The 13,353-nt window shown below is 45.9% G+C and overlaps 1 protein-coding gene across 1 annotated transcript in view; it reads left to right on the top strand.

Moving 5' to 3' along the window:
• Positions 1-13,353, top strand: part of LOC130119791 (SH3 and cysteine-rich domain-containing protein 2-like) — a 35,354-nt gene that overhangs the window by 3,947 nt on the left and 18,054 nt on the right. The window contains exon 2 of the mRNA XM_056288388.1: positions 12,892-13,240. Coding sequence (XP_056144363.1) covers positions 12,892-13,240 — 349 coding nt within the window. The remainder of the gene's footprint in view (positions 1-12,891; positions 13,241-13,353) is intronic.

The following is a 13,353-nucleotide window of genomic DNA, read 5'->3' as shown; positions in this document are numbered from 1 at the left end:
GGGGAAATTGGCCTAGTTCTGCTCGGCATCCATTGTTGGGCGTGTTCCTGTGTACTCTGAGAATGCTCTTGCAAATCTCAGTGTGCAGGGTTTCAATTGGGTGTTTGTCCCATTTTTCAAAATCTTGATTTACAAGAGGACCCCACACTTCACTACCATATAGTAAAATTTGTCCAATTATAGATTTGAATATTTTGAGCCACATTCTAACAGGTATGTCTATGTTTGAATACTTTTTATAGTATAGAAAGCCCTTCTTCCCTTGTCTCTGAGATCAATAATAGTGAGATTGAAATTTCCTGTAAAGGTCATTATTAGTCCCAAATATGTGTAGCTGTGTGTGTGTTGTACTTCAGTGGAGCCTAGTAAGAACCTATTTGGGTTTCCCTGACACCTGGGTCATTTCTGGAAGACCATAATCCTAGTCTTTTTCAGATTAACTGTCAGAGCCCAGGTCTGACAGAAGTTTTGCAGATCATCCAGTTGCTGTTGTAATGCCTCCATAGATAGAGCTAATAATATTAGATCATCTGCACAAAGTAGGCATTTAATTTCTGTGTCAGAGAGGGTGAGACCAGGGATATCTAATTGTTCTAGAGATTTTGCCAGTTCATCAATATAAATGTTAAACAGGGTGGGGCTGAGACTGCAGCCCTGTTTCACACCTCTACTTTGGGTGAAAAAATTCAGTTTCCATATTGGCAATCTTCACAGCACATTTATTATTTGTATACATTGTGATAATTATATCATATATGTTCCCCCCTACACCCTTTTCAATTAATTCCAGGAGCAGACCATTATGCCAAATTGAGTCAATGCTTTTCTGAAATCTACAAAGCAGGAGAAAATTTTGTTCTTGTTTTGGTGGACATGTTTATTAACGAAGATGCGGAGGTTATAAATATGATCTGTAGTTTGATGTAAAACCAATTTGACTATTGCTCAGGACATTATGTTCACTGGGGAAATCTTGCAGTCGGCTGTTTAGGATGTTGCAGAATAACTTCCCCAGGTTGCTGCTGACACATATGCCTTGGTAATTGCTTGGATCAAATTGATTTCTATTTTTAAAGATTGGTGTGACAATTCCCTTATTCCAGATGTCAGGGAAATGTCCACTGCTCAGAACAAGGTTGAATAATTTTAATATGGCAATGTTGAACTTATGGTTGATAAATTTCAGCATTTCATTTAAAATACCATCAGGACCACTGGCCTTCCTTGGTTGCAGAGTCTGGATCTTAGCTTGTAGCTCTTCTTCAGTAATTTGGTAGTCTAAAGGGTTCTAATTGTCTTTAACGGTTGATTCTAGGATTTGTAGCTTGTTGAGGAGATCGTTTTGGGCCAAATTCAGTGTAATAGTACTATACAGGTTTTCAAAACAATTTCCCCCCCCATATTTCACCATTTTGAATAGCCAATTCTTCCTTGTGTGGTTTGCTGAAAGAGTGCCCTTTTTTCCAGAAATTATTTGAGTCAATGGACTCTTCAATTGCAATAAGTTGGTGTTGTGCATGCTGTGCCCTTTTAGTTCTGAGTGTTCCTCTATATAATTTCATCCATCCATCCATTCATTATCCAAACTGCTTATCTTGCTCTCAGGGCCGCAGGGATGCTGGAGCCTGTTCAGTGTTTCCCAATATTGATGGCGGAGCTCAGGATTGTCAGGTTGTCTGTGTTTTTGATTTGATAAACTTCTGAGTGTTTTTCTCAGATGCCTGCAGTCTATGTCATACCACTTTTCATTGGCTGACTTTTTTGCTCTGAGATGCCGAGACTTTTTCAGATTGGATAAATCTGCCGCATTGTCAAATATGTTGTTGATATCTTGTACAGCCTGATTCAGGCAATCATTATTGTGGGGATATGAGGCGGAAAGAAAATGTTCTAATTGAGATTGAATTGTTTAATGTCTGATTGCTTTCTGGTAGTCATTCTTGCTATTGTTTGCTCATCTATAAGGTTGTTTTGTATACTTCAGTTTTCTGGGTTCTGCTGCATGAGGGTCTGGTACTATCTTTCTAATGTATAGAGTAATTTTACTATAACCAGATAAGGGTGTTTGGGGGCTGACTGTGAATGCTCTCAGACAAAAGAGGTCTAGGTCTGTAATATTGTAATCTACTGTGCTATTGCCAAGAAGAGAGCTGTGTGTGTAGTGGCCAAAAGAGTTCCCTCAAAGCCGACCGTTGTCAATGTACAGACCCAGTGTTCGACATAGCTGCAGTAGTTGGTGCCCACTTTGTTGTTTTGTCAAAGTTGTTCCTGTGGGGATATGAGGGGAGGGGAATGCTGAATTGGCCAGGTGTATGTTTGTCTCCCTGTGGGTTAATAGAGTCTGATTCTAAACCTGTCCTGGCATTAAGGTCTCCACGGATCAGTACACTTCCCTGTGCCTGGTAGTGACTGATCTCGCCTTCAAGAATGGAGGAACTATTTTCATTGTAATAAGGGGATTCTGATAGGGGGATATATGCTGCAAACATGAATATGTCTTTATCTGTGGAGACAACCTCTCTTTTTATTTTGAGCCAAACTGAAAATTCGCCTTTTTTGGTTAATTCTATTCAGTGTACATGATTTACCTTGTACCAAATTAGCATTCCTCCTGATTCTCTGCCCTGGGTTACTCCTTTCAGTTAGATAGATGGGAACACTATCACTCTGTAGCCTAAGGGACAACCAGTGGATATGTATCCTCTACTCCAAGTCTCCTGCAAAGCTAACACATCTGCATCTCCTATTCCAACATGAAATAACAAATGATTCAGATTTCATTTTAGCTTGAAACTCAGAAAGTTGCATTTAGTGTTAGAAAAAATTAGATAAACTCCTAAGTGTCTTGTTGTCAATCAAGAAATTAGTTTAAGAGCACATCCAGTATATGGGGTTTCAATCCATTAATATGAGATAACTTTAACACCTTTTCACAGTATAACACCTTTTTCCCTGTATGTAAGTAAAACAAACCATAAGAATCTGTGGGTTGTCTAGTTGTCTACTGTGTTAGTTGACCTATCAAATGAGAGCAGAGCAGGCTGAGCATCTGTTGGATGTCTCTCAGCTCGTTGAGTGGGAGTATTTTTGGGTGGGGTTAGGGGCAGGGGTGGTGGTGAGGGATGGGTCAGCTGCTCTCCTCACTGCCTGGGCATAGCTCAGCGGGCCAGGGTGTAGCTCCTGTCACTGTGATTGGGGTGGGGCCACTGGGAGCAGGAGTGGCTCTGGTCTGGCTTGAGAGGGATTATAGCTGCCCTGGTGGGGTTTTAGTGGAGCATGGTGTGGAGGAAGATGAGGATGACCTGGTCCCCATGGGGGTTGCCTGGATGCTGGTCCAGTGGGGTGCCTTGTTGGTCTATGGGGGCTGTAGGCCAATCTGCTTCTTCTAGCGGGTATGGATTGGTCTCTGTTGAGAGTGACGTCTTCCAGTGCCCGGGTGAAGATGGGAACTGTGTTTTTAAGTAGATGGACATCGTCGAAGAGACAGTTGACATCCAGGGTTGGGTGGTGGGCCAGGTGGACATTGGGCCTTAGGACACAGTCTCTGGACACTCTCTCTCTCTCTCTCTCTCTCTCTCTCTCTCTCTCTCTCTCTCTCTCTCTCTCTCTCTCTCTCTCTCTCTCTCTCTCTCTCTCTCTCTCTCTCTCTCACACACACACACACACACACACACACACACACATAGTCTCTCTCTCTCCCTCCCCCTCTCTCTCACACACACACACAGTCTCTCTCCCCCTCTCTCTCTCTCACACACACACACAGTCTCTCTCCCTCTCTCACACACAGTCTCTCTCTTGCTCTCTGTCTGTCTCACACAGTTTCTTTTTCTCGCTCTCTCTCTCTCACACAGTCTTTCTCTCTCTCACACACACACACACACATACACACACGCACAGTCTCTCTGTCTCTCTGTCTCTCTGTCTCTGTCTCTGTCTCTGTCTCTGTCTCTGTCTCTCTCTCTCACACACACACACACACACACACACACACACACACACACACACACACACACACACACACACACACACACACACACACACACACACACACACACACACACACACACACACTCATTTAGCTGATATTCAAGGGGGGGCAACATTAAGAAGATAGATGCCATGGGGCTGGACAGGCTGGACAGGCTGGTCAGGCGTGCTGGCTCTGTGGTCAGCATGGAGCTGGATTGTCTGGTGACGGTACAGAGAGAAGGACCCTGAGCAAACTGCTGTCTACCGTGGTCACAGTCACCCAGTGCACACCACCATAATGAAGCACAGGAGTATGTTCAGTGGCAGGTTGCTGTCACAGAGCTGCTCAACGGAGAAGACTTAGGAGATCCTTTGTCCCCAGAGCCATTAGGCTCTTCAACTCCTCATCCCGATTGGGGCAGGGGGAGGTTGAGTACTGGGCATGGTACTCTGCACGCTGTCTCTGCTTTGATTGTATTTCACCAGCTATTTTAGCTCCACTTATGATGCACTTCAAGTCACTTTATTTGATGTCATTGCACTGTATCATTTTGTACTGTGGAAATATTAATCTACTGGATCTACAATCCCCATATGTACAAGACCCTGTAGCTCAAGTATTATACTCTTATGTTCATGTGTAGTGCAGTTACTCTATACAGAGTAATTTATTTTGTGTACTGCTAACTTTTATTGCGTGTCATATTAAGCTACCGGATGACTAAATTTTCCTTCGGGATAATCAAAGTATCTATCTACACTGATCAGCCAAAACATTAAAACCATCTGCCTAATATTGTGTAGGTCTCCCCTCATGCCATCAAAACAGCTCTGACCTGTGGGGTCATGGACTCCACAAGACCTCTGAAGGTGTCCTCTGGTATCTGGCACCAGGACATTAGCAGCAGATCCTTTAAGGTGTGAGGTGGAGCCACCGTGGATTGGACTTGTTCTTGCGGCATATCCTACATATGCTTGATCGAATGGAGATCTGGAGAATTTGGAGGTCAAGGCAACAACGTGAACTGTTTGTCATGTCCCTCAAACCATTCTTGAACAATGTGTGCAGTGTGGCAGGGTGCCCGATCCTGCTGAAAGAGGCCACTGCCATCAGGGAATACTGCTGCCATGAAGGGGTGTACTTCATCTACAACAACGTTTAGGTAGGTGATACGTGCCAAAGTAACATCCACATAAATGCCAGGATCCAAGGTTTTCCAGCAGAACATTGCCCAGAGCATCACCCTGCCTCTGCTGGCTTGCCTTATTAACATAGTGGTGTCATCTCTTCCCCAGGTAAACAACACACATGCACCTGGCCGTCCACATGATGTAAACGAAAATGTGATTCATCAGACCAGGCCCCCTTCTTCCATTGCTCCATGGTCCAGTTCTGGTGCTCATGTGACCATTGCAGGTGCTTTCGGCAGTGGACAGGGGTCATCATGGGCACTCTGACCGGTCTGCAGCTATGCAGCCCCATACACAGCAAGCTGCGATGCACCGTGTGTCCTGACACCTGTCTATCATAGCCAGCATGAACTTTTTCAGCAATTTGAGCTACAGTAAGTCTTCTGTGGGATCATACCAAATGGGCTAGCCTTCACTCCCCATGTGCATCAGTGAGCTTTGGGCGCCCATGACCCTGTCGCCAGTTCATTGGTTGTCCTTCCTTGGACCACTTTTGACCACTGCATATTGACCACTGCATACCGGGGACACCCCACAAGACCTGCCGTTTTGGAGATGCTCTGACCCAGTCATCTAGCCATCACAATTTGGCCCTTGTCAAAGTCACTCAGATCCTTATGCTTGACCATTTTCCCTGCTTCCAACACATCAACTTCAAGAACTGACTGTTCCAATACCCAATTTCCCCATGGGGATGAATAAAGTATTCTGATGCTGATTCTGATTCACTTGCTGCCTAATATATCACACTCCTTGACAGGAACCATTGTAATGAGATACTCAATGTTATTCACTTACCTGTCAGTGGTTTTAATGTTTTGACTGATCTATCTATCTATCTATCTATCTATCTATCTATCTATCTATCTATCTATCTATCTATCTATCTATCTATCTATCTATCTATCTATCTATCTATCTATCTATCTATCTATCTATCTATCTATCTATCTATCTATCTATCTATCTATCTATCTATCTATCTATCTATCTATCTATCTATCTATCTATCTATCTATCTATCTATCTATCTATCTATCTATCTATCTATCTATCTATCTATCTATCTATCTATCTATCTATCTATCTCTCTCTCTCTCTCTCTCTCTCTCTCTCTCTCTCTCTCTCTCTCTCTCTCTCTCTCTCTCTCTCTATCAGTCTGTCTGCCGCCTGTCTGTCTGTCTGTATTATGTATGTCTGTCTGTCGAATGGAAACAGAGTCACAACAAAGACTTAACCGAGCAAGCGTATGACAGAGTACTATATATATATATTTCTTGTGCAGAAAATTATCCCAAAATTGGAACCATGGTCAGAAACGTCTCTGCATGCAAATGTTTGTTTACTCGCTGTGGCCTCATATTTGTCATTCACCACGAGGCGGTTAGCATGAACATTTGAACCAAGGCAGTTACTAACCAGAGAAAGGAAGGGCTGCACATGATGACAAAGCAGCACAGACACTGATGTGACATTGGTGGATCAAATTGCGAATGAACCAACCTCACAATGGGAGAATTCAACTCGTCTGGCTGGCAAAACTGAGCCCATTGGGGAGGCAGAAGCTGGAGGAGCACTTCCTTTTTTCCAAAAACGTGTCCCCCCGCATAATTGCATTCCCACTGTAAAAATACTTTACCTCCAGGAAGTAAGCAGCTAAAAGTCAGGTCAAGGTCTTTAATAACTGATCCAACATGTCCACTATTGAGATATCTTCTTATGGGACTCTATCTTGGGGTTGTATACTCAGTGGAGTATGATGTGTTGAAATTTTGTACAGATCAGGTCTACAGAACTGATTCAACCCTCCGTGACCTTCCCACCTGGACCACTGAGCATGCATAAATATGAGCAAATGGTATGTAAGATGGCAGACAACAGGAACCACCTGAGATTCAGCCTCAGGTCAGAGGGTTGAGTCAGTTCATCTGGACACAACGTTTATTGAGAGAGAAATGATTCATCGCTCATCTAAGTGCATATGAAACCAATCGTTTTCGGTCATTATGCCACTGTATTGGCGACATGGTGGCGCAGTGGTTAGCGCAGTCGCCTCACAGCAAGAAGGTCCTGGCTAGTCCAACCTTGGGGGGGGGGGGGTCATCCCAGGTCGTCCTCTATGTGGAGTTTGCATGTTCTCCCCGTGTCTGCGTGGGTTTCTTCCAGCTGCTCTGGTTTCCTCCCACAGTCCAAAGACATGTAGGTCAGGTGAAAGTTTCAGCCCTGTGATGGCCTGGCGGCCTGTCCAGGGTGTCTCCCCTCCTGCTGCCCAATAACTGATGGGATAGGCTCCAGCATCCTGCGACTCCGACTGGGATAAGCGGCTTGGATAATGGATGGATGGAAGGTCTACAGAACAGAGTCCAACACAATGTCAGTATTATCGCTGCTACAGCTGTTACAAATAGTCAAATGTGAGCCTGTATTGTGCGTCACTGAGAAAGGGGAATGTGTACCTGTGAAGACAGTTTTCTTTGCCCTGGTTGCATTCAGAAATAACATCGTCCCCTCAGGTAATTTAGCTCTGCTCAGGGTCTCATGTGTTGACAGTGATTGGAAATGTAATGAGTGGATGATGAGCTGCCAGGATGAATCTGATTGGTCAGATTAGTATGGGTGAGGATTGAGAAGGTCACTTTGGTAATGATGGATTGTATAATGCAGAGAGTAGTGGAAATAGAGGCAACAAGCTTTGTTTCCAATAACATTGGCTGAAAGGCAAAGTGTGTGTGTGTGTGTGTGTGTCCATTTTTCTGCCTTGCCTGATAGATCTGTGTCTGTTTCTGTGTCATGCACAGAACTATACCATTCTCACTCACATTTCTCTTATTTCCCGCCTCATAATGTTAAAAGATGAAGCTATCATCTCTTTCTTTATGCTGAGGTTTTCTGATTCTTGTTTTCCCACTCCGTTTCCCTATAATATGTATGTTGTTTTAGATTTTTTTTCTCTCATTGTTTTGGGTCGACATGAAACATCTGGGGTCCAGGAATGATGATGTTCAGCATTGTTCCCTTACTTACTGAGTCAGAAGTGAATCCTGCCTGGGGTCTGTGTTGTCACTCCCCCACGAGACCCCCTCGCTCTTTTTAGCATCTTCCTAAAGAGGACATACCTGGTTAGCGATTCTTTATTAAATTTGCTGGACAATTCGTCCTACACAGCACATAATAAAGCAACATTAAACCTGCAGAGGTGTATGTCATTAAATTACCCAGAGGACTTCCCCTGTGTTGGCTGCTCTTGGCCCCTGGGCAGGCCCCGGTTGGGAAGGCCCTTATAATTAATACATCGCTGGCTCAGCCTCCACTCTAATGAATTCTACTGACGGAAAGGGGTGTCCAATATTTATGCAGAAGAAAAGTTGCTTTGCTGGCTCGATGGTCCAAAGCTTGTTGTCTCACAATAAAATATTAATTTTGAGACGTTCCTGTATGTTTGGGAAAGCACAGAGGATTGGCACATGAATCAAAGATGAGAAAATGTGGGTTTCTAAAGAGGCCGCTGAGACAGCCGGTCGAGCTGCAGCCCACAGTAGTGGGACTGGTGTTGTTAGTAAGATGCAGGCCGTGCTGGTGAGTGTTCCGTCAGAGCCGTCTTACATGGCCCTGTGTCATTTCTAAACCACATTAAAAATGTCTCTTTAGAGAAAAGAGAGAGAAAATGTCTTTAGGGAGAATCTGGAGAGAGGAAACGTCTTTTAAATTGTAGTGATTCTAGTGAGAAAACGAGGAAGAGTGTAGTGAGGCAGGGGTGTTTCCATCACCCCAGATGCTGTAAAACCTCCAATGCAGTAGATGTCCGACTTAGCAGACAGATCTGTTCCGACATGCACACCAAGCTGTCATTATGCTCTATGCTGTACAAATATAGGTGTACAGCTTTTACTGTGTGTGTGTGTGTGTGTGCGTACATGCGTGTGTGCATCCTTACCTGACTGCACTGTGTTTTTATGCTTTTGTCACTTTGATGTCTGGTTATTCTTATCATTATTCACATTTTCCGCTTCTGGTGTGGGAAGATGGGGGCACGAATTCATGTTTGCGGCGGCCTCACCCACCGTCCATGCAGTGTCTTTGTCCACGTCTGTGTTTACGTTTTGTCTACGTTTGACGGCTGGGAGAACTTGGCCTGCTGTGTCTTGTGGGCCCAGGGACCATGGCCCTGCCTGGAGCTGCACCCAACGAGGAAACACCGAGGGCAGTCTGACAGGACGTGGAAGCGGGGCAGGCTAGGCTAACTGCTAGCCCATGCAGACCAGCAGTTCCAATAACACCGAGGGCGGTCTGGCGCTGGCCTCGCCTACCGTTGACTGTGTTTTTGGTATCATCTTGTGGAGTGTGGGTTGGTGTGTCGAAGGTGTCTGGCTGGGAGGGCTGGCATTGGATCAGCTGAGGGAGCCTGGTCTGCTGTGCCCGGTGGGCCAAGGGACCATGGCCCTGCCTGGAGCTGCGCCTGATGAGGAAACACTGAAAGCAGTCTGACAGGATGCGGAAGCAGGGCAGGCTAAGCTAACTGCTAGCCCATACAGACTGGCAGTTCCGACAGTCATCCTGGCATTTGTTCTCTTGGACAGTAAATTTGTTTTTTTTTTTTAATATGTTGGATATATGTGTTTTTGTAGTTTTTTGTGGTTTGGATATATGTCTTCTTGTAGTTTGGATGTGTTTTTGTCTTTGTGTTACACTGCTGTAGGCTGGGGGGAAACGATATTTCGTTTCATTTCACGTACGCAAGTGCATGACATGAAATGACTAATAAATAAATATTCCTGAAATTGTAGTGAGACTAGTGAGGAAAAGAGGAAGAGTGTAGTGAGGAAGGGATGTTTCCATCACTGCATATGTTGTAAAACATCCACTGCAGTAGATGTCAGACTTAGCAGACAGATCTGTTCCAACGGGCACACCAAGCTGTCATCGTGCTCTATGCTGTACAAATATAGGTGTAGAGCTTTTATTGTGTGTGTGTGTGCGTCTTGTCCTGACTGCACTGTTTTTATGTTTTTGTCACTTTGATGACTATTTATTCTCATCATTATTCACATATCTCCTCAACCCTCTGGTTTCACCATACAGTTTAACGTCCTTCTTTGTCAGTGTTAAATATTGTCCCCTTATGTCAGTTCCCCCTGCAGCAGTCAGGTGTTGTCGTCAAATTGCAGGGGGATCAGTAGTGAATATTGCCCTGCATCACACATCACACCCACAGCACCAGTTGCAGTAACATCTGCTTCTCCGTGACTCATCCTCATCACCGGTGTATTCCTCATCACAGCAATCACACTGAAACAGTATGGATGATTCACTGGGTAGTGCTGGCGAGCTAAATCCAGGGCCAAGTAAGTTTCATTTGTTTGTGGGGCACTCTGTACAAAAGCCCTTTACAAATCAAGGTGTTAAAGATAGAAGACAGCGTAAGTAAAAGCTAAAGGACCAGGTGCCTAACAGAACATGCCAGACGCGGGGGAAAGCCAATGAAATGAAATCAATCTTTAGACAACTTTCCTGCAGTGGAGGTGTCATGCAGGCTTTGATTGAGAGGCATGCCTCGCTCGGCTGATGTTACAATGGAGGCTAACAAGCATTCTCTCCAAGCTTTACACACAGGCGGCTGATTACATTAGCTGTAATGGAGATGTGTTTTGAAGCACACGGCTCGGGCTGGTACAACTCGTTTCCTCCGCTGGCCAGAGCTCAGTGCGGAGCTGCCCTGCTCCCAGCAGAAAGCCACATGAAACTGCTGTCAAAGTGTCCCCGTGGCCATCAGGGAAATGTGATAAAGGGCCGGCAGGACAGAAAAGCCAAGGAACAGTATATCCAGCACTCCAAGGGGAGGGTGGGGGTCAGCACGTTGTTATTTGCCTACATTTTCCAAAACAAAGGCTATCTTCATCATGATGCCTGGCGAAAGGCGCTTCACAGGGATATGAGGAGACATGGAGTACCTCTACATCATGCAAACTGCCATTCAGTTGCCCCGTATCCATATCTCACACACGTTCATAGAAACATGCAGGGATGTAGTGGCTTGTTGTCAAGCGATTGTGTCTTGAGATGAGCTACCAAGTCTGATGGGTGAGGCGTGCGTGTGCATCATACTGATGCTCCTCAAGACTGTCTGTCTGAGCTGAGAGCTATTCCTCCCAGGTATCCCAGGTAACGCTATCCCTCCCAGGAAATGCTATTCCTCCCAGGTATCCCAGCCACAACCCACCCACCCCTATGTCACTTCCTGTCAGAGTAACAAATGGCTCGATGATAGCCATCATCTATAACCACATTGGTCGGGGGACATCTGTTTATCTAGCCAATCAATGCTCGGTGGACACAGAAGGCAGAGCTTATCTGATGATTGGTCGGCTTTTGACAACATGTGATATGGTAGTTATACATGGCAGTTTGATTAATACAAAAATAGAAGCTCATGATATACGAGGAAGCCACATCAGTTTACACGAGAGGGGTTATGTTACCACCTGGTGAATGCCGTTGTATATTACGTACATAGACCCACCTGTACATTAGTAAGCGTGCATGTGTCTGCACATGCGTCTGAGCAAGTTGGGTTTCTCTTTCTTTCTTTCTTTTCTTTTTTTTTTGGATTTTCCCTCATTTTCTCCCCAATTGTATCCGGCCAATTACCCCACTCTTCCGAGCCGGCCCGGTCGCTGCTCCACCCCCTCTGCCGATCCGGGGAGGGCTGCAGACTACCACATGTCTCCTCCGACACATGTGGAGTCACCAGCTCCACTTCTTTTCACCTGGCAGTGAGGAGTTTCGCCAGGGGGACGTAGCGCGTGAGAGGCTCATGCTAATCCCCCCAGTTCCCCCTCTCACGCCCGAACAGGTGCCCCGACCAACCAGAGGAGGCGCTAGTGCAGCGACCAGGACACACACCCACATCCAGCTTCCCACCCGCAGACACAGCCAATTGTGTCTGTAGGGACGGCCGACCAAGCCGGAGGTAACACGGGGATTCGAACCGGCAACCCCCGTGTTGGTAGGCAACGGTATAGACCGCCACGCCACCTGGACGCCCAGCAAGTTCTTCTTATGTGTATGTGTCACATAGCACAAAGGACCAGCTCAGCTGGTGACATTTAATTGCAAAGCCTTCTGCGATATGAGAACCCGCAGCAAGATGAACCAGGCCCATGAATATGCTCCACCAGATGAGCGACCCTGAGGACAGCCTGTTGGCCGAAGATAAAGCTGTGTAAACTGTCTTGTTGTGTTCTGTATCAGCGCTAGCGAGCCTCTTCCTGACACTGAGATGCTATTTATACACAGCCACCCTCAATGTATAGCCGCGGGCGCTTCTTATAATAACGCCCTATCGTATTTATCCGTAGGCCAAACTTACATGAAGCCCCATTAAATGTACAAACCGGCACGGTGCTGGTGGTTATGCTTTTATTGTGCCTTTTCTTAAGATATGTTATTGTAATTAGGAGCCGTCCTCTCCCCCGACAGTGTTGAGATCATAACAACATGTTTATGCCTACGGACACTTACGAATATGATGTGTGGTTTCCCCGAGGCTGCATTGGACACTTGTTATTGTTCCCAATGGCCACACTTTATTAATATGCTTCTCATCCTTTTTTGTTTCTGTGTGTGTGTGTGTGTGTGTGTGTGTGTGTGTGTGTGTGTGTGTGTGTGTGTGTGTATGTGTGTGTATGTGTGTGTGTGTGCGTGTGCATGTGCGTGTGTTTGCACGTGCAGCTCCAGAGACTGAAGCGCTCCCTGTCTTTCAAGACCCTCATGCGCAGTAAGAGCGTGGAGAACTTCTTCCAGAGGTCTTACAGCGATGCTCGGCTGCCCCCAGATTTCATCACAGACCCGCCCCCGCCCTCTCCACCCTTGACGCCCGGCTCTCCTCTCGGCACGGACTGCTCGCCGTCTATTTCCCCGTCCCTCAGCCCCAACCCCTCCATCTGCTCGCACTCCCCCTCGCTCAGCCCCTCGGCCTCGCTGCCCGGCAAGACTCCCAGGCCACAGGTCACCCACTACTTCCAGGAGCATGTCTTCCGCAAGCCCACCAACTGCCAGCACTGCAAGCACATGATAGTGGGTAAGGAGTCTACATGCAGCCCTCTGGGACAGTTTAGACAGACAGAAGGGAGGAAAAAAGCCGCTCGAGTTATTTTACGTTGGAACCAATACCAAACTAACTTCATATGCTAA

Source organism: Lampris incognitus, chromosome 10, assembly GCF_029633865.1.
Source record: "Lampris incognitus isolate fLamInc1 chromosome 10, fLamInc1.hap2, whole genome shotgun sequence".
In the NCBI taxonomy this organism is placed as follows: Eukaryota; Metazoa; Chordata; class Actinopteri; order Lampriformes; family Lampridae; genus Lampris; species Lampris incognitus.
Note: the sequence above shows the minus strand (reverse complement) of the source record. Positions and strands in the feature narration are given on the sequence as shown.